This window comes from Manis javanica, chromosome 9 (assembly GCF_040802235.1).
Source record: "Manis javanica isolate MJ-LG chromosome 9, MJ_LKY, whole genome shotgun sequence".
NCBI lineage: Eukaryota > Metazoa > Chordata > Mammalia > Pholidota > Manidae > Manis > Manis javanica.
Window position 1 is genome coordinate 91,303,114 of NC_133164.1, and position 24,211 is coordinate 91,327,324.

The following is a 24,211-nucleotide window of genomic DNA, read 5'->3' on the forward strand; positions in this document are numbered from 1 at the left end:
GCATATAGCAAATGTAAAACAATCAAATGAACAAAGTAAATAGGAGGGGCTAATTGGGATTTAAAGGGACTATGAGTGCAAATTCTCTGCAGCTGCTGGGCTGAGGCTACTGAATGCTTCTGTAAGACTGTGCAACTGGTTTCCTTTCTTTTGTAATAAAAAAAAACATTTTTAAAACCATGCTTTCCCTTCTTATCTGGTTTCAAGAATAAAAACTATAATTGTTTCAATGATTACTGTGACTCCATCCTCCCAATATTAACAGTGTTCCCTGGTGAGATCTCTGTCTGCCTCCCCTCTAACACTACCACAAACCAGGAAGCAGGAAGGCACCACCAGATGTTGTAAATGAAGCCCTGATGGGGAGAGATGAGCATGGCCAGAGGAGTGATGGGGAGTGGGGAAGCCAGCTACCAAGGCCCAGCAGGTTATATGCTGCACTGATGCTGGATGCATCAGCCTTTGTTCACTGTTACCCCTCTTCTCCAAACCTCAAAGCCTTTGTTACCCCCAGGAAGCCAGGACTCCTGTTCCTCCCATTTGTCATCTTTTCCCCACTGCTCCATGCTGTAGCCTTTCTCTGCAAAAAACAGGAAGAGCTCTAGGAGAAGCAGAATTGGAGAGAATGGCCACGTTTTTTTCTACCTCGTAAGAAATGAAATGAGAAGGAAGCAAAGGTGAGACAAGGTGTGGTGTGAATTGGTATTCCTGGTAACAAGTAGCCTATAAGCTCTTTGGTAGACTCTCATCTTCCTGCAAGAATAAAAGATAAAAGCCCAAACCGTCTTGAATTGATACACAGCTGGCAGCTCTTTCTGATTACCCACTATGTGTGCCCTTTTCTTATATCCAAAAAAATGTAAAAATAGCCATGGGAATTATCAAGCTGATTTGCACTGTTACATTCCAGGGATTTCATTTCAGAAGCACAGATTTTGAAATTTTCCCAACATGGTCAAGCATGAGTATATGTGAACTTGTGGAGGGAATGAGGTGACTAGGTTTAGCAATAGAATGAGTGTGCCACTCTTCCAGAGTCAAGCTTTATTATTTTATTTTCCATGAAGCCCTGTGACATCACATTATGTCAGGATAGATTCTTCTTACCAGAGCCTCTTTCAGGTGGGTTTGTCAGAACCTTCAAGCTGATCAACAGCACATGGGTGTCTTCTTGCCGACTCTCTGATGCCCGTGTTTTCTCTCCTGTCTCCTTTAGGCGGGGCCCGAAGCACAGCATCATTCTGAGGACACAGCTGTCGGTGAGGGTCCATGCCTGCATCGGTGAGTGGTATCTGCTAAAGGCATGCTTACATCTGCCCTCAGTGATTCAATGGCTGAGAAACATCGCTTAAGCAATAACATGAATGTATCACTGTGCTGTTGACTTGGGTTAACCCTGACCCTGGACTAAGCTTTTAGTGAAGTGATTTCTGGCAAGTTTTAAAGCCCTGTTTCATTCTGACTTCTTTTGCTGTTTGGATAGTGAATGGAGCTGGCAGGAAGAGAGACTGTTGATGAGGTTTTTTCTGGTGATGAGGGAGAGGTGAGGGTCTTTATGGGCTGCACTGGTGTGAACCTCCATCCAAAGTGGCCTTCACTTGCCTCCTGGTGGCTCTGCCAAGCTCCCTGTGGGGAAGTGGGGTCTGAGGCTCCTGGCTTCAGGCAAGGGACTGAAAAGCAATTCTGGAGTCAGGGTACGGTGGGGCACCAAGAGATCTGGTGTTGAGTGGATGTGTTTGTGGTTTAGAATGACTTGTCTGTGGGGTCACAGGAAACCTACTGGGACTACCTCTGCAGCCACTGGTTTTCCTGGATCCATCAGGTTCCCCACCCAGATACATGGGTTGAGTGGCAATGAAGGCAATTACCTGTGCTAAGTAGATAATGTTTATGCTGAACTTGTCTAAAACTGTGGCCCAGTTTCCTTCTGGCATTGAGCCAAGTTGAGGCAAGTGTTTAATATCATAAAAGGAAAAAAGGAACCAAAATTCACTTTATGGAAAGTTTTCCATATCTGAGTAGTTTTGCTTTTACGTAATATACATTGTGGTCTTAATTCAGGCCTCCAATGAGGAACACATATGTTCTTCTGGTGAGGCCCAGTCTATACCTGGCATATGGTATGTGTGGTAGAGGGGAACGAATAATTTCTGGCCCCTTCTCTTCCTCCCTTTTCCTCCACTGGAGACCCAAGGACATGGAGGGGAATCAGTAATTTTACTTAATTTGGTGTTAAGTGTTTGATGCTGCAAGTATCTTAAGTGACAGCCTTTGTCTATGTGGTCAGTGAGTAATTGTGTAGCAGACTTACAAACCTCAGGGTTGGAGGGGTAGGGTGCTGGGAGGGTTTGTAATCTCATTGGAAACAAAATGAGATCTGTAGAATCTTCAGCATTGACTGTTCAATTCTCAACTGCCTATAGCACTGAGTGGCCATAAAATATGTACAGACACTTGATTACATTTAATCAGTTACTTTTTTTATTACCTGTGTTACTTCTCCAGTTAGTTCATATGTAGAATCATGTCTGTGTGAAGAAAAGGCCTGTGATCTATGATTTTGGATAATCTCTCCACCATCTTCATCCTGGATCTAGAACAAATCCAAGCACACAGCATACTCTCAATACTGTTGAAATGAACATTTGATTGAAATATAGCTGATAGCCAATAGGGATTTGGTGAGTATGAATCAGGATTTCTCTGGTATAGTAATGCAGTGGAGAGCAGATTAACACTAAACTAGGCTAGATAAAAATCCTAATGATCTGCTTTTAAGAAAATTCATTCTTTTCAGTATGTGCTTAAATATTTCAAGTACAGGAGTTCTAACCAGCTTCCATGTTATTGACTCATTGTATTAATTTATGTATTCTGTGGTCTCTTATAGTACATATAAAACACACATCTAATCTTCATGGCATTCTGAGCATAGCAGCCTGTCCAGCCCATTCTCCTAGGATACGCATGTCTTCCTGATTAAGGGGTTGAACAGGGTGCTGACATGATCAGTGGATTTGTTCCCAAACCTCCTTAGGCCAATCACATTTGCCATTAGAATGAAGTAATTTAATGAAATGGTACATGAATACTTTATAAATTGATTAAATACTAGTTATAAAAAGTCACTGCTTTGAAAATTTTGGAAAATATTAAAAAATAGTCACTACAAAAGCATTTTTGTCAACGTAAGTGGGTTGTGTCAACTACAATCGTGGGGAAATGTAAGAATCTAGAGGGATTCTAGTTTTTGGAAGTTTTTTCAGTTCTTGCTTGAGTTCAAAGTAACTGAGTTTTGACATCTTAGACCATATCATTGGAGTGTTTCAGAAGGAAGGTCCACAGTGAATTCCAACTAGACCCTTACTTAAAGAAAGATTGTGGCCCAAAACAGGGTGTGAAGATGCATCTCCTTATGTACTATAAGCCTGGTGACCAACCCTGTCTGCATCACAGGCAAACCGGGGCCATCAGTCACCATAGCTGTAGGTTAGATGTGTATGTATCATTTTTAAAGGATTTTCTGTGTTAATCAGTTTTTAACATTAATTGGCTCAGCCCCACGTATGTTGGATGAAAGGGCTTGACTGTACAAATTAATATTGGTACCTAAGAAGGCACAGTTTTTCCTTTATATTGAAAAATCCTCTTTCTTGTTCCATGTCCTCTTATTGGCAAGGTCTGGAATACATTTATTATAATAGCACTAAATATTATCCTTTGGTTATGTGTAGAAAATGGAATGTATGCATGATGTATATGAAGTACCAACCCCCATTGTGATATATTCTTTCTTTTTCTAAAGGACAATATTAGATGAGATTTCTTTGGAATGAAAAAACTTAAACCTGGAACAATCTTCAGTTGAAATGACAAAAACATGACAAGGTTGGGGGCAGGGAGGAACCCTTCTTCATGTCACTTGGTTGAGTTTGTGTTTCTTTTCAAGGTGATCTCCCTTTTCCCTCATGTAAGAAAGGGTTGGATTGTTGTGGGTGTTGGACGAAGGCAGCTGTTTCAGGCCAAGTACCATATGCAGCTCCTCCAAAGACCGCCCTTCCCACCATGTGACTGGACTGGAAGGATCCAGGATCAGTTTTGGCTCATGGGTTTAAAAATACTATCGACTAAATTTCTCCAAAATAATGTTGTTTTTTTTCTCCCTACATTCTCTCCTTCTTCATTCCTGTTTTTATTAAGTGTAGGAATGTTTAGAATTCAGGACTGTATGTTGATAAATTGGAGGTGACATGCCTTTGGAATTCTCTAGTGTTAACTTTGGAATAATGTACCCATTGGGATGAGAGTGGAGTGGAGCCTTCATGGCTAGCAACTGAGCAAACCTCACAAAAAATTAAGGTCACCGGGCACTGCTTTGAAGGTCACAGCTGGCAGCCAAGATAGGTCTTTTCTGATAGTGTGGCAGCTCTGAAGCATTTGGCAGGGATTTGGAATGAGATTTTGGTTTGGAGAGAGGTGCTAAGCTTTTTGTATCTCTGTCTTCCTCTCTGATGTAGCTTTAATTTCTTTGCACATTTTTAGTACAACCACCTGATGTAAAAGATTGTAGTAAATAATGCATAATTTGCCTTCTTAATCCAGCTTCAGACCCCCCCAAAAAAATGATGGTCATATTATGGGCATGAACTTAGATGTGAAAAAAAATCTGTGATAAGCATGTGAAGTCTACATTTTATGAGGTTAGCTAGAGAAAATAAATTTTTTGGTCCCTACAAGTGATCCTATTTCCAGACACCAGAAAAATGTTAAGAGGGCCAACTGGCTCTGATGACTAAATCTCATCACGAAGAGAAAAGGAGCCGAAGCATTGTGGGGTAAGAAATAGAATCAGGGATTAAAAAAAAAAGGTTTGAAACTGTTAGTTAATATCTTCATGTTTTGTACTGGCTGACTTTGAAGGCATTTTGTTTTGCTTAAAACCTCTGTGCTTCAGTTTTCCAAAGCAGAGTCCTGTCTTTCCATTAAGGAAATGAACCCTGTCTGTTGATTCTCTGGGAGCTGTAGGCAGACATTCTGTAGTATCCAGCATTGAGTTGGACAAAAGGATAAATTGCTGCAGCTTCCAAAATGTCATTTATGCTTGTAGTTGTGAAAAACAACCTGATACAGGTCTTTAGACCCTTGAGAGGCATTTTACCCCAAAACCATGAGATAATGAGGTCTTCTCATGAAGACAGAGATGAGATAGGCAGAAGTTGGCAAGATAGCTAAAGTGACTAATCTCTCCATGAGATTGGTTTTATTGCTTTTTAAATGTCAAATAACAGGGATGAAGTCACTTTTAAAGGCAAGAAAATGACATAGGAAAAGACTGCTTCATCCATTGATGCAGATAAGTAGTTTGCAGCAACAGAAACCTCAGAAGAATGAGACAATATATCACCTACAAAGCATTCTCCTCTGGAGAGCTAAGCAGTGACATGCATGGCTCTTTTCTCCCATGTTGCCAGGCTTCTCACTATCCTGTTATGCATACAGGTGAATGACCGTGGAGCATTTCTTCAGCAAGAACCTTCTAGTGTAAGAGTGACTGAGGGGATTCAGCTCATGTGCTAACTGATCTAAAGGGGATGGTTCTCTGGGGCACAGTGTGTGTCCTTGATGGGTAAGGAGCTTGCACTGGTGCTGGCTTTCATGGGTGGGATGGAGGTGGTGTGTGAGTCCGTTTGGTGTGGGTAACAGCTCAGGGGCTCCCAGTAAGCTACAGATTCTGTCCAGTGTCTGAAACCCCTCTAGCTACAGTGTGGAGAGCTCTGGGCTTCTGGGTTCAGAGGGTGGGGAGAGGAGCCATAATCTGTAACCCTTGGCCCCTCCCCCATTTGTTCCCCAATCCTTTTCTCAGGTTCTGCCCTTCTGATGCCCGTGAATATGAGCATGGCTCCTCTGTCCTCTCTCACTTTGCTGAGCTCACTTCTAAGTGTCCCCCGCCTCTGAGTGTCTTTTCTCTCTATGCTCAGTTTGCGCTGGTTTTGTATGGCTGAGTCCTCCTGGCCTTGCAGGGAGGCTCCCCGCCAGCTTCCTTTTCCAATGTGACACTCATCTCTCAGGTGGGCTGCTGAGTGACATGGACTTTGAATGTTAACTGGACTCTTGTATGATCCTTACTGCCCCTTGATTCTGAGTGTCTGGAATTTCCTTAAAAACTAGGTCTCCTAGAAACAGCAAAATGCCTTTTTGACACTCTTTGGCCTGACAGCACCTGGCTGGTTTTTCTCTATTAGGTAAAAAAGAGGAGGAGCTGTTTAGCCTGTGGGTGCTGAGACATTGGGACCTGTGCAGTGATGTGTGTTCGCTTGGGCATCTGGTCCCTCTGGGTGTTGGGGTTGGTGGCGTTCATACAGGAGCCACTGGTCCTCTGTTGTCTGGGATGGCAGGCCCTCCGAGTCCCAGTGTATGACTGCAGAAACAGTAAACTGGTGGTTCACTGACTGGGAGACACCTCTTGAGTCATTCTTTCCCTTCTTGGTCCCCCTGCCCTGCTTTCTCTAACTTTAGGTCTTGGACCAGAGCTTCCTGCTGACTCTGTCCTGCAATCCACTTCTGTTCTTGTCCGGCCTCTGTAGCCTTGGGTCATGGGCAGGGTTCCTTGCTGCCCTGTTTGTGGATGTCACAGTGGCTGAGCTCATGGTGTCCAGGTTCCCTCCTTGCCCTGCTCCTGTATGTCACAGTGGCCAAGCTCACGGTGTCCTGGCCATACTCTTCCTCCTCGCTAGTGGTGTTAGGCATAGTGCATCACATTTCCTATTTTGGAATAGAGATAGATCATGTCACCTCTGGGTACAATTAACAACAGAACTCATTCTCTTTTATATTTGCTGTCCAGTAGAACCTTCAATTATATCCGGAAAACACATAACCTTTAATATAGGAATCCACCAGTTCTCCTGGAGTCCATCTTTCATTTCAGCCATCTTTCCGCAGATTCCCCCGAGTAGCTGGCTGCAGCCTCAGCACAAGGTGTGCTTGGGCTTAAAATCCATTCTCCCTGCAGCAGGAGGTGTCTGGTGCCTGTATTATTATTATTATTATTATTTGTTGTTGTTGTTGTTGTTGTTCTAAAATGTCCTCTATTTTATAAGCTGCCAAATCCATGACCTGTTTTTGCCCAGAGCTCTGTTTTCTAAGTAAAAATAAGTTCTCTGGGTTAATCATAAAATACCTCCCATTGTCTGTTTCCTATTAATCTGCCTCAGCTCCAAGGTAGCAGACCCCACCGAATGTCCATGTGTTTAGGAGGGTGTGGGATTGGGGAGGTCAGCTTGTCAGCCTTTCTCTACTTTGTATGGGTGGCTACCTCTAAGGTGCCTCTGGTCAATGATTGACAGATGAGCTCCCCCCAACTCTCAATAAAGAGAGAAAGGATGTGGGAAGGATATGAAACATACCAAGGCTATTAAACTACACAAGAATCTAGTATTTAAATACTGGTGACAATTAAGTTCTGTCACATATCTGTCCACAAATTTTATGATTGTAGAGTGTATAGATAGATCAGGAATGATTTTTCACCAAAAAGGAAAAGAACAGCTAGAAAGTGAATTTAAAGAATGTCTCTACCTTCTACAATCAGGTAGGTAAACATAAATACAGGGGGTGAATAAAGAAGATGAGACACACCTCTGAGAGTATGAGAACCTTCTAGATAGAGCTTAAAACTCAGATCAGTATGGGAATTAGGAGGCATCAAGAAACTAATATGGATGAGAACAAATGTGAAATGAACCACAGGAAAGAAAAGCAGGTATCTTAGGGTCTCTTATGGCACCTTTATTTCTTCTTGTGCTCTTACCACCCCTCTCCCCCTTTTACTTTATTTACTTTATTGCCGTCTTAGTGCTTTGTTACTTTTCATTTCTAGGAATCTCTAGATGTTGGATAAAATAATTTGAACATCGCCTTAGAACTATTATCAATGTGTTTGCTTTGCCTTGTCCTAATAATTGCTTATATTCTTAATAAGAAACATGAAATTCTAGCCCCTCCCCTGACAAAAAAAATGACACTGGAGAGTGTAGTCGTATAGGCGGGGACACCTTTAGCATATGTTACAAGTCAAGTTCAAACCATGTACTGATATTAGATTCCAAAGTTGCTGTCCAGTAGAACCTTTGATTATATCTGGAAAACAACCCCTGCTAAAAAAACCACCATGCTTTCAAATGATTCCTGCTAGAGTGTCTCTACAAATGCTTTCCACTCACAGATTTAACCTGCTTGTAGGGTGTATTGCAGCTCTAGAGATTGCCCTCTGCCCCTGTGGTTATCCCCATGAACAGACAACTTCAGTTTTTTTTTCTCATGGAGCAATAGAAGAAAACAAACTGCTTTGTCTTGTTACTAGAAAACTTTGATGTCCAGAAGGCATGGGAACTGGAAAGTAGGGTGAATGGCTTGCAGATGTCTTGATAAATGGAGGTTCTTCAAGGATGAGGTATGCACAGTGTGTTTTTCAGGGCTTGCTGAGAGACTCAGAGAAAAGATTCCTGGAAATTCTTTGGGTACATTACCAATTTCTGTTGTGTTAGAAATACCTAATGAGAAGTATTTTAACTTGGGGGAAAAATGTATGGGAAGCATTAGTAGTTCAGCAAAACATGAAGTTGGTTCATGATGTAATTCAAAAAAGAAAAAGGTGTTTGGGAATTTGTTACAAGCTTATAGGCTCAAGTTCATATATTAGAGTGATAATGACAGAATAGCAAATGAGAAAATTGAAAAGGTTAGCATGGTTCAAATCTTGTTAGCACAATTTGGAAATAAAAAAGAGAGTGAATTCTGTTGGTAATTGTACCCAGAGGTGACATGATCTATCTCTATCTCAGTAACTGGATTGTGATGGTGTGGGCAGGAAGTGGTTCCATTTTCCAGGGACTTGGGGAAATCTTGGGGCCAAGGCATGGCACTAGGCATGCACTTGACACTTCAGTCATCTCTTAGCCCTTTAAAAGACTCCACTTTGGCGTCAATGGTCAGCTTGAAAAGACTCTTAAAATTAGATAATGTGTTTATAGTTATTTCAAAAGTTGTAGACTGCTACAAAAATGATTAGTTTGAAAACTCCATTGTAGGTTGTTTATTTCAGCCATTTCTTTTCTTTTTTATTTTGTATCATTAATGTATAATTACCTGAGCAACATTATGGTTACTAGACTCCCCCCATTATCAAGTTCTCATCACATACCCCATTACAGTCACTGTCCATCAGTGTAGTAAGATGCTATTGAATCACTACTTGTCTTCTCTGTGTTACACTTCCTTCCCTGTGCCCCCCTATATTATGTGCGCTAATCATAAGACCTACTAATCCCCTTATGCCTCCCTTCCCACCCACCCATGCTCCCTAGACTCTTTTCCTTTGGTAACCGTTAGTCCATTCTTGGGTTCAGTGATTCTGCTGCTGCTTTGTTCCTTCAGTTTTTGCTTTGTTCTTATACTCCACAGATGAGTGAAATCATTTGATACTTGTCTTTTTCCGCCTGACTTATTTCACTGAGCATAATACCCTCTAGCTCCATCCATGTTGTTGCAAATGGTAGGATTTCTTTTCTTCTTATGGCTGAATAATATTCCATTGTGTATATGTACCACATCTTCTTTATCCACTACCGATGGACACTTAGGTTGCTTTCATTTCTTGGATATTGTAAATAGTGCTGCAATAAACATAGGGGTGCATATGTCTTTTTAAATCTGTGATCCTGTTTTCTCAGGGTAAATTCCTAGGAGTGGACATCCTGGGTCAAATGGCATTTCAATTTTTAATTATTTGAGGAATCTCCATACTGCTTTCTACAATGGTTGAACTAATTTCATTACCACCAGCAGTGTAGGAGGGTTCTCCTTTCTCCACATCCTCACCAACATTTATTGTTGTTTGTCTTTTGGATGGGGGCCATACTAACTTGTGTGAGGTGATATCTCATTGAGGTTTTAATTTGCATTTCCCTGATGATTAGCGATGCAGAGCATCTTTTTATGTGCCTGCTGGCCATCTGAATTTCTTCTTTGGAGAAGTGTCTGCTCAGATCCTCTGCCCATTTTTAATTGGATTATTTGCTTTTTGTTTGTTGAGGTGCTTGAGCTCTTTATATATTTTGGATGTCAACCTCTTATTGGATATGTCATTTATGAATATATTCTCCCATACTGTAGGATGTCTTTTTGTTCTACCGATCATATCCTTTGCTGCACAGAAGCTTTTTAGTTTGATACAGTCCCACTTGTTCATTTTTGCTTTTGTTTCCCTTGCCCAGAGAGATATGATCATGAAGAAGTTGCTCATGTTTATGTCAAAGAGAGTTTTGCCTATGTTTTCCTCTAAGAGTTTTATGGTTTCATGACTCACATTCAGGTCTTTGATCCATTTTGAGTTTACTTTTGTGCATGGAGTTAGGCAGTAATCCACTTTGATTCTCTTGCATGTAGCTGTCCAGTTTTGTCAATACCAGCTGTTGAAGAGGCTGTCATTTCCCCATTGTATACCCATAGCTCCTTTATCATATATTAATTGACCACATCTGCTTGGGTTAATATCTGGACACTCTATTCTATTCCCCTGGTCTATGGGTCTGTTCTTGTTCCAGTACTAAATTGTCTTGATTACTGTGGCTTTGTAGTAGAGCTTGTAGTTGGGAAGCAAGGTCCCCTCTGCTTTATTCTTCCTTCTCAGGATTGCTTTGCCTATTCGAGGTCTTTTGTGGTTCCATATGAGTTTTAGAACTATTTGTTCCAGTTTTTTGAAGAATGCTGTCGGTATTTTGGTAGGGATTGCATGGAATCTGTAGAGTGCTTTAGGCAGGATGGCCATTTTGGCAATATTAATTCTTCCTACCCAAGAGCATGGGATGAATTTCCATTTATTAGTGTCCTCTTTAATTTCTCTTAAGAGTATCTTGTAGTTTTCAGGGTATAGGTCTTTCACTTCATTGGTTAGGTTTATTCCTATGTATTTTATTCTTTTTGATGTAATCGTGAATGGAATTGTTTTCCTGGTTTCTCTTTCTGCTAGTTCGTTAGTATATAGGATTGCAGCAGATTTCTCTGTATTATTTTTGTATCCTGGAACTTTGCTGAATTCAGATATTCTAGTAGTTTTTGAGTGGATTCTTTAGGTTTTGTTATGTACACTATCATGTCATCTGCAAATAGTGAAAGTTTGACTTCTTCCTTACCACTCTGGATGCCTTTTATTTCTTTGTGTTGTCTGATTGCCTTGGCTATGACCTCCAGAGCTATGTTGAATAAAAGTGGGAGAGTGGGCATCCTTGTCTTGTTCCCAATCTTAAAGGAAAAGCTTTCAGCTTCTCTTTGTTAAGTATGATGTTGGCTGTGGGTTTGTCTTTTATGGCCTGCATTATGTCGAGGTAGTTGCCCTCTATGCCCATTTTGTTGAGAGTTCTTATCATGAGTGGATGTTGAATTTTGTCAAATGCTTTTTCAGCATCAACGAAAATGATCATGTGTTTTTTCCTTTTTGTTGATGTGGTGGATGATGATGATGGATTTTTGAATGTTGTACCATCCTTGCATCCTTGAGATGAATCCCACTTGATCATGGTATATGATCCTCTTGATGTATTTTTGAATTCAGTTTGCTAATATGTTGTTGAGGATTTTTGCATATATGTTCATCAGGGATATTGTTCTGTAGTTTTCTTTTTTGTGGTGTCTTTGCCTGGTTTTGGTATTAGAGTGATGCTGGCTTCATAGAATGAGTTTGGAAGTATTCTCTCCTCTTCTATTTTTTGGAAAACTTTAAGAAGGGTGGATATTATGTCTTCTCTAAAGTCTGATAAAATTCAGCAGTGTATCTATCTGGTCCAGGGGTTTTGTTCTTGGGTAGTTTTTTGATTACTGATTCATTTTCATTGCTGCTAATTGGTCTGTTTAGATTTTTTGTTTCTTCCTTGGTCAGGCATGGAAGGTTGTATTTTTCTAGAAAGTTCTCCATTTCTTATTGGGTATCCAGCTTGTTAGCATGTCAATTTTCATAGTATTCTCTAATAATTCTTTGTATTTCTGTGGTGTCCCTAGTGATTTTTCCATTCTCATTTCTGATTCTGTTTATGTGTGTAGATTCTCTTTTTCTCTTAATAAGTCTGGCTAGGGGTTTATCTATTTTGTTCATTTTCTCAAAGAACCAGCTCTTGGTTTCATTGATTTTTTCTATTGTCTTATTATTCTCAGTTTTATTTATTTCTTTTCTGATCTTTATTATGTCCCTCCTTCTGCTGACTTTGGGCCTCATTTGTTCTTCTTTTTCCAGTTTCAATAATTGTGAATTTAGACTGTTCATTTGGGATTGTTCTTCCTTCTTTAAATAGGCCTGGATTGCTATATACTTTCCTCTTAGAACTGCCTTGGCTGCGTCCCACAAAAGTTGGGGCTTTGTGCTGTTGTCATTTGTCTTCATAGATTGCTTGATCTTTGTGTTAATTTGGTCATTGATCCACTGATTATTTAGGAGCATGCTGGTAAGCCTCCATGTGTTCATGAGCCTTTTTGTTTTCTTTGTACAATTTATTTCTAGTTTTATACCTTTGTGATATGAGCAGTTGGTTGGGTCAATTTCAATTTTTTGAATTTTCTGAGGCTCTTTTTGTGGCCTAGTATGTGGTCTATTCTGAAAAATGTTGTATGTGCACTTGAGAGGAATGTGTATCCTGCTGCTTTTGGGTGTAGAGTTCTATATATGTCTGTTAGGTCCATCTGTTCTAGTTTGTTGTTCAGTGCCTCTGTGTCCTTACTTATTTTCTGTCTGGTTGATCTGTCCATTGGCATGAGTGGTGTGTTGAAGTCTCCTAGAATGAATGTATTGCATTCTATTTCCTCCTTTAATTCTGTTAGTATTTGTTTCACATATATAGGTGCTCCTGTGTTGGGTGCATAGATATTTATAATGGTTATATCCTCTAGTTGGACTGCCCCCTTTATCATTATGTAATATCCTTCTTTGTCTCTCATTACTTTCTTTGTTTTGAAGTCTATTTTGTCTGATACAAGTATTGCAACTCCTGCTTTTCTCTCCCTGTTGTGTTGCATGAAATATCTTTTTCCATCCCTTCACTTTTAGTCTGTGTATGTCTTTGGGTTTGAAATGAGTCTCTTGTAGGGAGCATATAGATGGACCTTGCTTTTTTATCCATTCTATTACTCTGTGTCTTTTGATTGGTGCAATCAGTCCATTTACATTTTGGGTCATAATCAATAGATATGTACTTATTTGCATTGCCAGCTTTGGATTCATGGTTACCAAAGATTCAAGGGTAGCTTCTTTACTATCTAACTGTCTAGCTTAACTCACTTATTACACTGTTATGAACATAGTCTGATGATTCTTTATTTCTCTCCCTTCTTTTTCTTCCTCCTCCACTCTTTATATGTTAGATGTTTTATTCTATGCTCTTTGTGTTTCCCTTTACTTTTTTTGTGGATAGCTGATTTTATTTGCATTTAGTTAGTATTTGGTTGGTCTACTTTCTTTTCTGTGGTTTTATTTTCTCTGGTGACATCTATTTAGCCTTAGGAGCCCTTCCATCTAGAGCAGTCCCTTTAAAATACACTGTAGAGATGGTTTGTGGAAGGTTCATCCCCTCAACTTTTGCTTATCTGTGAATTGTTTAATCCCTCCTTCAAATTTAAATGGTAATCTTGCTGGATACAGTATTCTTGGTTTGAAGCCCTTCTGTTTCATTGCATTAAATACATCATGCCCTTCCTTTGTGACCTGTGAGTTTTCTGCTGAGAAGTCTGATGATAGCCTGATGGGTTTTCCTTTGTAGGTGATCTTTTTTCTCTCTCTGGCTGCTTTTAATACTCTGTCCTTATCTTTGGTCTTTGCCATTTTAATTATTATATGTCTTGGTGTTATCCTCCTTGGGTCCCTTGTTTTGGGAGATCTGTGGACTTGTGTGGTCTGAGAGACTATTTCCTTCCCAAGATTGGGTAAGTTTTCAGAAATTATTTCTTCAAAGACACTTTCTATCCCCTTTTCACTCTCTTTTTCCTCTGGTACCCCTATAATATGAATATTGTTCCATTTGGATTGGTCACACAGTTCTCTTAATATTTTTTCATTCCTATAGATCCTTTTATCTCTCTCTGCCTCAGCTTCTCTGTATTCCTGTTCTCTGATTTCTATCCCATTAACAGTCTCTTGCACCTCATCCAGTCTGCTCTTCAATCCTTCCATTGTTTGTTTCATTTCTGTTATCTCCCTCTGGAATTAACCCCTTAGCTCTTACATATTTCTCTGTAGTTCCATCAGCATGCTTATGACTTTTATTTTGAATTCTTTTTCAGGAAGATTTGTGATTTTGGTCTCACCAGGCCCTCTCTCTGGTGTTTGAGGATTTTTTTCTTTTTTTTTTTATTGAAGGGTAGTTGACACACAGTATTACATTAGTTTCAGGTGTACAACGTGATTCAACATTTATATACATGATAATTCTAGCTACCAGCTATCACCATACAAAGTTGTTACAATATTTTGATATTCCTTATGCTATACATTACATCCTGGTTACTTATTTATTTTACAATTGGAAGTCTGTACTTTTTTTTTTTTGAGAGGGCATCTCTCATATTTATTGATCAAATGGTTGTTAACAACAATAAAATTCTGTATAGGGGAGTCAATGCTCAATGCACAATCATTAATCCACCCCAAACCTAATTTTTGTCAGTCTCCAATCTTCTAAATCATAACGAACAAGTTCTTACATGGAGAACAAATTTTTACATAGTGAATAAGTTACATGGTGAACAGTACAAGGGCAGTCATCACAGAAACTTTTGGTTTTCATCATGCATTATGAACTATAAACAATCAGTTCAAATATGAATATTCATTTGATTTTTATACTTGATTTATATGTGGATACCACATTTCTCTCTTTATTATTATTTTTAATAAAATGCTGAAGTGGTAGGTGATGCAAGATAAAGGTAGAAAACATAGTTTAGTGTTGTAAGAGAGCAAATGTAGATGATCAGGTGTGTGCCTGTAGACTATGTGTTAATCCAAGCTAGACAAGGGCAATAAAACATCCACGGATGCAGAAGATTTCTCTCAAAACAGGGGGGGTGAGGTTCTAAGCCTCACCTCTGTTGATCCCCAATTTCTCACCTCATGGCCCCCCTGCGACTGTGCCTGTCTTAGGTTGTTCCTCCCTTGAGGAATCTTACCCATCTCTGGCTAACCAGTCATCTTCTGGGGCCATACAGGGAAATGTAAAGTTGGTAAGTGAGAGAGAAGCCTTATTGTTTGAAAAGGTTAGCTTTTTACTTCTTTGCAGATTTATGCCCTGTGGCTTTTATACCCAGCATTTGTCTTGAGGTATCTTTACCACTTGGAAGAATTATGATACTCGGTAAATTCGATATGAGGCACGAATTCTATTTAAGGGTTGTAATTAGGAAGGAAGAAGAAAAGCTATAGAAGTAGCAGGCGGAAGAAAACATGGGAAGATTGATTATTTCTTTGACATATCTTCTTGTAGAGTAACTTCAGCATGTGTAAGTTTTAAACTACTAATTAAATTGTGCACACACATTAACATAATAGGAGTACATTTACATAACTGAAGCAGACCTATAATTACCAGCCATCTCCAGTGAAACCAAGAAAACCAGTTAGGCACCTTAGGCATTTGTGAAAACTTATCTATGATATGGTGGATATTGTCTAGCTGAACTTGAACAGTCTGAGAGAAATCAGACAAATTAAAACAACCCATTTCTGGGGACTGTTCACATCCCATATGTTCTTTTAACAGTAGATCGTCTGTCGTTGTAAGATTTTGGAGCAGTACAATTTGCACTTCTCCTAATTCTTGGTTGAGTTCCAACAGTATAGATCCAGTCAAATTTGTTGTTTTGCTGTATGCACAGGCCAGCTTAGATATCTCCTTCATTCCCATGGCAAGTCCAGGAACCGGTGGGATGAGTGCATCTACAGCTGTAGCAGTGCATGGATCTTTGTTGGGGTTTTTTGATGATCTTCTTCTGGTATGAGTCTTCCAGAGAGTGCTGATGTTGGAAGTTCTTTTTCATATCATCTTAGTTCATTTTCTGGGTTGTTTGAGGGTTTTTTTGGACTGAGCCAGGTTCTTCTGTATTTTCATGGCAATGGGAGTCATCACCAGTGAGTGGAACGTGTGTCAGCTGGTAAAACAAAGTCCCTTCCAGCTTGCTGGTCACCTTGACTGTCTCTGCTGCCTGTGCCAGTCAACTGCACACAAGGAGCAGCCTCTGGATTAATTCTCTGAGCTTCCATGGGTGGGGCGGCCCTTAGGATGGCCTAGGGCACTGGCAGGAGTCGCTGACCAGCAGCCCGTGTTCACTGCTAGAACAGAGCCCCTTTATGCCTTTCGGACTCTGTGCCCATCTCCTCTGTCTATGCCGGTCAGCTGCACACAGAGGGCAGCCTCTAAGTTAACCCCCTGATCTGCCATGGGTGGGGCGGCCCTTGGGATAGCCTAGGGCACTGTGGGTATCGCAGGTGAGCACCATGTGTTCTGCTGTGAGACAGGCACCCCTTGATGCTTCCCAGACTCTGTGACTGTCTCCTCTGTCTGTGCTGGTCAACCACACTTAGAGGGCAGTCCCTGGGTCTGGTCTGGTTAGCTGCACGCAGGGAGAAGCCTCTGTGTCGTTGCTGTGGGTAGGGTGCTCCCCACCTGTTTGCAGCAATGGTGGGTCAGCCAGTTTGCTTGAGTGCTGGTGGAGGGGAATGAATGGTAGGCTGCTAATCTCCACAAGGGCCTTTGGAGCTGCATTGCTACCCAGGGGGTTAGGGCACCTGAAGTTCCTTAAAGTTTACAGCCTCCTGGGCTGAGTGTGCCAGGACAATTTTGTCCACCTGTTTAAACCCTTATTCCTGTAAGACTTTTAAAGTGCCCACTTTTCTTTTATCCCAGGGCAGCCAGCTATTGGAACCTGTTTGCAGTCTTCATCTTGGATTTTGCTTTTCCGTTCTTCTAATATCCAGTGCACCATGCAATGTGTGTCTGTGCTCCCGGTGCAGATTACTAGGGCTGGTTATTTAGCAGTCCTGTGCTTCCACTCCTTTCCCACTCTGATTCTTTTCCTCCTGCTGGTGAGCTGGGGTGGGGGTAGTGCTCAGGTCCCACTGGGTCACAGCTTTGTGTCTTACCCTTTTCCATGAGATGTTGAGTTCTCTCAGATGTAGATGTAGCCTGGCTGGTGTACTGTATCTTCTGGTCACTCTTTTAGGAATAGCTGTATTTGCTGTATTTTCAAAATATATATGGTTTTGGGAGAAGATTTCCAGCCACCCTACTCATGCCACCATCTTGAGAATATCCAATTACAGCTATTTCTTAGAAGTGACATGAACCATGTTCACTGAGTGACACCCTTGCAGTTTGTCCTTTTGATCCCACCATTTTCAGACTCTCACTATCCTTCCTGAGCCACAGAGGGCTGAGAAATCTGAGGCCCCCAAATGGTAGGACATTTCTCAAAGCCATGTGGCTGGGTAGTGAAGGGATTAGGGCCTGAATCTCTGTATTCCTTGACTGGTGTTCTCTGCACTGGCCTCCTGCTTTTGTTTTTAGGCAATTTCATAGTCTTCAGTGATTGCAGAGATTCATGCAACCCTTCTGGTTTGAAAGGTCCTGAGAAGTGCTGTCAAAACGTCTAAATATGACTTTCAAAACATTTTTCCTAAGTGAAATTTCACTAGGCTTCAAAGGATGGTTTTGCATCTGATTTCCAGTGTGATTCACAGATTGTCTTATGGGAAAGTAAATCAGCCATGTGAAATGGATTTCACCCTTCAAGAGCTGAGTACATTTAGTTATGCAGTTAAAACCCCCTCTTTCCATGAGGTACTGCTGACTCCTGTAGAAGGAGCTAGGGCTTCCATGTCCCTGCCAGGCTCCCATCCTGATTGGCTGGACATGGCCTCTTACTTCAGGCTTCATGTTGGGAAGTCCCTGGAAATGGAGGCTCTTAAATGATCAGAACTATAAACCATAACCTCTGGCTTCAGGAGATGCCCAAAAGGATCACAAAGGTTCTGGGCTAGAGGCCATGAGTTGTTCTGATTTGGAGATCTGGTCCTTATCTGGGCAGATATGAGTTAATGATTCTGTGCCAGGCAGCAGATGGTATTTGGGCATTTGAATGTGGACGGTTCAGTATCTAGCTCATGGAAGCAGGCCTCAGATTATTTGTTGATTAAAGAAAGTAGCTGTGATAAATTTATAAGAAGAAATACATTTGTTCCTCATCCAATTTTTGACACACAGCTTGGGAAACCCTTGGAATTTCCTAAGTGATGAGAACAACAAAGGTGTCTTTTGTTAAGTTAGTGAGGCGACTTTTGGACCCCACCTAAAGATGGGGTTGGTTGACAGTGAGTCAACCATTTGATGAGAAGGTGGGAGCTTTCAGTCTCACCTCCTGACCCCTGGATTGGGGTTGGAGGATGAATCAATCACCAATGGCCAATTACTTGATTAATCATGCCTAAGTAATGAAGCCTCTATAAAAATCCAGAAGGATGGGGTTTGGAGTGCCTCCGGGTTAGTGAACATGTGGAAATTCAGGGAAAGTGGCATTTCAGAGAGCAGGGGAGCTCTGGGCCCTTTGCCTCTTGTCCACCTGGTTGTTCCTGAGTTATATTCTTGTATAATAAAAACTGGTAATCTCATAAGTAAAATGCTTCTCTGAGTTCTATGAGCACTCTAGCAAATTAATCGAACCCAAGGAGTGGTTTATTGTAATCTCTAATCTATAGCTAATAGATCAGATGCACAGGTGTCAATCTGGGAGACAGTCTTGCAGGTTCGAGGCCTTAGCTTGTACCACCTCACCTTGTCTCCTGGTAAAGAGTGTCAGAATTGAGTTGAACTGTAGGACCCAGAACTGGTGCCTGAGATGTTTATTGGTGTGGGGCAGCCTACACTCTCACACACTCACACACTCACTCTTACTCACACTGGGTCCAGGAAACCAAACGACCTGCTAAAAGGGTTATGGTACTGATGAGTTTTTAAGTTTAATTTGCTTACTTCAGAAATGAAATTTTCTAGTCTTTCTCTAAAAGAAGAATAAAAATGTAGAATTGAAAGTAAATGTAAAGTAACAAAGTTGTGAAAGTGGGTAGGATGTCATTTTAAAGTGTCTCCAGGAAGGCTCTCGGTTCTGTGGATCAGAAAATGCACTGCCTGAGATGGTTCCTGGCCTGTGTATGCATGAGGCAGAGCTGTGTGAGTGAAGCCTGGGGGACAACTCCCTACCCCCTGAGTGGTCTGGGCCTCCATGGAGCTGGAGGCATCAAATCTGGGTCCTGAGGTAGGAGGTAAGATGGTGGTGGTCTGGGCTAATGATCTGACACAAGACTGCTTTGGGAAAGAGTGCCTGCTTCCCTTCTTTTGGGGAATGGGGTGGGATGCTATTGTTGCAAATAGAACCAGTTGTTGACAGACTGTTGAAGGATGAATGAAGAAGCTTGTGAATCTTCATTAAGGGTAATCTGTGGCCTGTGTAGAGTGTGCCCCAATGGGAAGTTCTGGTTCTGAGTGTTCACAGTGGGGTGCGTGATCTAGGCAGGTGGTATATGACAACATTTGAGAGCCCTTCTAGCCCTACATCCCTTGCTCTTAGGCAGGCTTCTTCCTGGGTGGGTGAGTTGTGTGTCCCAGGATGCCACCCAGGGATGGATGAATGGTAGGAGCTGCAGGGATTTAGGTCTGGAGATTTTGTCTGAAAGTAGAGTTAGTGTCTTTATGAATCATGATGCTCTCCTACCACAACCACCTTAGGCCAGCAGAGGAGGACAAGGCCTGCTTTGCCTGGAGCATTTTTTGGGGTTATTGTGCTGCATCTAAACATCTGAATTATCTTCAGGTTCCATCAACTACCATCACTGAACACCTGCTCTGTGCAGGGTGCTTAACATAGGTTGTCCATTTATCCTCCTGACACATATGTCATCCTTACTTTACTGAAGGAGAGAGCAAGATTCACAGAGGTTTGGTGGCTCACCCAAGGACAAAGAGCTAAACAGCAGAACTGGGATTCAAATTCGTATCTGCCTATCAAATGGAAAAGTCCCATTTTGTTACAATATGCACCTTACTTCTTAGAGTTTTCCTTCTATAAAGCAGAAAGGGAACTTTGCATACCCTTCCTACCCGACACTGAGTGACGTACTCTGCAGGCACTATTTTCTTGATCCTTTCAACAATCTCTGATGGGCACTCCTTTCCCATTTAATAGAAGAAGACACTGAGGCACTCAATGATCCCTTGCGTGGCCAAGGTCCTGAGGGGAGTAAGTAACAGAGCTGAGATTTGCACCCTAGTCTTCTGGACTCCAGGGCTTTGTGTCCAGCCTCTCTGCTCTGTTGTTTGCAAAAATGCTAGCTGGGACTCACTATGCTCCAGGCATCTGGCTCAGCCCTTCACTAGCATAGCTCTGGGCTGATGAGAGAACATAGACTGTAGAGTCAGATGAGCCCTAAAGGAGCTGTGTGACTTTAGGTAAGTACTCTCACCTCTCTGAGCCTCTGTGTCCTTATTTATCAAAAGTGGATGATAATATCTCCTTAAAGCATCTTTGTGAAGATTAAATATTTCACTGGTGCTGGATCCAATTTATTAAAGTCCTTGTATTAGGTATTGATTTATGGGCTCAAAGAGAATGGCTATGTGCTTTAGAATCAAACAAACTGGAGATCAAATGCTAGTCCTGCTTCTGTGTATCTGTGAGCTCATAGTTACTCAACCCTTTTAGGTCTGTCTGCTTATTCATGACACTGAGGACATGGGGTCCTGGTGCCTGTCTCCTGGCGATGATAAAAATGTTCATGGAGATAGTATGTGTACAGGTCCAAGCATGGTGTCCAGCACATGCTGCCTGGGCAAATGGTGGCAAATATTGTCATCATTATCATCATCATCATCACAAAATTTTGCATTTTGTTGCTTTACAAATCATTGGAACAAAGTTGAAATGTGATTATCCAGTGGTTCTCAAAGGAAGGTACCTTTAGATATTAGATGTATTTAGAGACAGAACTGACTTGGATGAAATGCATGTCTTACTTCCAACTCTTGTAGGACTCTTCTTTATCCAGACCTTGATTCACAGAATTGTATTAAATATTAATCTGGGCAGTACATTGCAGAACTCTTGAATAAGTAATGCTCAACTTGTGTTTAAGGTATGTTTTAGCTGGCACTCTTTTTTGATGGATAAACAGATTTGAAACTGTAGGTCAATAAACTTCCATTAACACTTTATTTGATATTAAAAGATGGAATTGGCCAACTCAAGACCTAAGGAGCCATTCTGAGTCCACGATTCCTGTTTAACTTGTGGTGTTGGGGACGTTTCTGTGGTTTTCTTCTCTTCCATCATCCTATTTTTGGTACATTTTTAGAATGCTCCAGTTTTGACAAGTGTTAAATAGTCAACATTTACTGAATTACTCTCATCTTCAGGGAAGCTGAGTTTTGCAATAGTGAGGGCAGCTTGGTGCCACCCTGCTGTGTGCTCCCAGATGTCCCCCCTGCTGTGTTCTGAAGGGGCTGCTGAGAGGGAGCATAAGGCATCTGCGAACATGAGCTCAGGCATACACACCAGGGTGGGAGGAGGGGCCAGGGCACCCTCATGTCACACCCAGTGCTAGTTACACTGTATGATATTGTTGGAAAACTGCTTCAAGCACATAAAAGGAGTCAAAATATTTTGTATGAGTTGATATTTACAAAATGTTCTAAGAGATAAGCTGTTCACATCGCACAATTTGTTTTGCTTACAACAACTTCACTCACAGTGATAAACGTGACTACATATACATAACAGCAATATTGTCAGCTGACAGTATCTGGAGGCTTTTTTGAAGGACTTATTTGGTTTGGGGTACCTTAAAAAGCTGCCTCACGAGGTCGTGCACTGGCCTCTTTTCCATCTCATCTGTTGCAGGGAACTGGCTGCTCAGGGCACCCTGGGCGAAGGGCATGGGTGCTGGGGTTGTGAGGGTGCCTTGGGCCGCCTGGGCTAGGTGGATCAGGTGCTTTCCCCCTTCACCAGGCACTGGCTGCAAGGTCTCCAAGGCCACCAGGAAGCAAGGCAGAATGCCACAGAGCTCTTCACACTTCATCAGAAGCCATAAAACCAATTACTAGCCCATTAGGCACTTGGAAGGGAGCTACACAAAGCCTTCCTAGCTAGGAATTGCCAGGACCAGTGTGAGTCACTGATGCATTTTGTACAGTGGACTTTTTTTTTATTTGATGGAAGGTGGTAGACTCTAGAAGAGAGGCATGCCCGTTGAGAACCTCACAGAATGCTTGGAACAGCTCAGGCCAGGCTTCTTGAGGGCAGAGCTGCTGGTATATGTCCTTTGCAAGTGTTGGGATGGTGATCTGCAGAGGGCAGCTTGGCCTTGGGGTTCTCCTTGTGGCCCTGCCTCCCCTTGGCCATCATCTAAGATTTGGGGTTCAGTCCTTTCTGGGATCTGACTCTGGACCTGGCCTTTGTTAGGACTGTTGGGGGGCTCCCAGCTGTCGGGTGTGGGAGTGTGGGGTTTTGAGTCTAGTACCCCACTTATGAGTGGGGCAGGTGACTGCTGACTTGTGATGTCACCTTCCAATGTGGTTGTGCCTAGAATCCAAGCAGATATATTAAATCATCTTTTTAAAAAATAACTTCCTTTTGGTATGTTTTCATTTTACTTAATGGCTTAGGAAGCAAAATAAATAGAAAATTAAAAAGCAGGTATCCTTGAAGAGGTGCTGCTGAGGTCTGGGGGTCCACAGTGTAGCTGAGGGTGTTTGTTCTTCTCCAGGGGTGTCTTGGTTGAGGGGAGATGGTGGCTGAGGAAGGAGCAGTGGTAGGCAGTAAGAACTGGGACATGGCACCGACTTCTCCAAAAATGTAGTCACTCATGCTTTCTCACTGAGCTGCTGATAAGACTGATGAGCCGTGGGCTCTGTTAGGTCAAGAAACTGGCATCAGGCAGCCCTGCAGGATTTTCACTAACATGAGCTCTGCTGCTGCTGTCAAGAGTCAACAGCATCTTGTGGGTGGACTCGGAAACTTCACTGTCATTCATGTTACTGTAATGTGAGAAACATCTGAGAAATGTGCACCTGACTTAGAAAATAACTCATCAGTGTTTATTAAATGCCTACTGGGTACCACCATGCAGTACAAATATGGGACAGTTCCAACTGTTCTCATGATTCTAACTAGAAGTTGCGTGCTTGAAGCTGCCAGCTCTCTCCTGAGTTCTGACTCTGTCATTGAGATGTGTGCAGTGTGCACTGGATACCTGAACTTCATCCCACATCCATCCCCTATCTCCCATCCCCACCACCCTTGGAGGGCTCCGGTTGTGCATTCCTTCTGTCCCCAGTGCTTTCAGCACAGTACACTGACCATTCGCTTCTTGCTTCTCCACTTCTATGATCTGTGTGCTGTTTCCAGAAATGCTGTGTGACCCTTAAGGGCAGGGATGGAGGACATTCCTCTCTCTCAGGGGTGGAAGTGTAAAGGGCCTTGAAGGAGGAATCAGTCTGAGGTTTCTGGGAGCCAGTCATAGAATTGCTCTGTGCCTCAGTTTCCCAACCTGTTCATAGTTCATTTACAATTTGGAGAGTTTTCTGTATATATTTAAACGGTATGCTGTTGTCTCTTTAAAGGTATGGTTACATTGGGCTTTCTCTTGAATCTTTTGTCTTTTTTGCTTTTTTGTCCAAGGATATTTGCTCATAAAATTCTAATTATACACTTCATCTCTTTCCTCCTTATTCTATACTGTGTCTTTCTGACTTTGACCTGATTCTTAAACCAGATGTAAGGTCCAAGCTAAGCAGAGAAAAAAAACACAACACCCGGAGCTTCCACATGCCTTCCCAGGTCTGTTGTTTCTTAGGTATAAACAGGAAGTGTATATAATGTGTTCCTGGACTGTAGCCCAGCCCTGTGAGAAGACCCAGGATGTCAGAGCAGCACAGGTGCCCCTCCCCATTCCTGCCTGTTCCTGCAAGGTTTCGTTTTCACTTCCTTATTCCCTTAGGAGGGCAACATTCCCAGACCCAAGAGTTGGAGAATTCACCTCCTTATTTCCAAATGAACTTACACAGCTACTGGTTATTGTCCTTCCCTGGATCTTTGACTTAAAAAAAAAAGTGCTCCCTATACACATAGA

The 24,211-nt window shown here is 41.8% G+C and overlaps 1 protein-coding gene across 10 annotated transcripts in view; it reads left to right on the plus strand.

Moving 5' to 3' along the window:
- The window catches only part of FHOD3 (formin homology 2 domain containing 3), a 523,260-nt gene that overhangs the window by 67,583 nt on the left and 431,466 nt on the right, over positions 1 to 24,211 (plus strand). For all 10 annotated transcript variants that reach the window (XM_073212918.1, XM_073212919.1, XM_073212922.1 and 7 more), the window contains exon 3: positions 1,217 to 1,281. In XM_073212918.1, the coding sequence (XP_073069019.1) occupies positions 1,217 to 1,281 (65 nt within the window). The remainder of the gene's footprint in view (positions 1 to 1,216; positions 1,282 to 24,211) is intronic.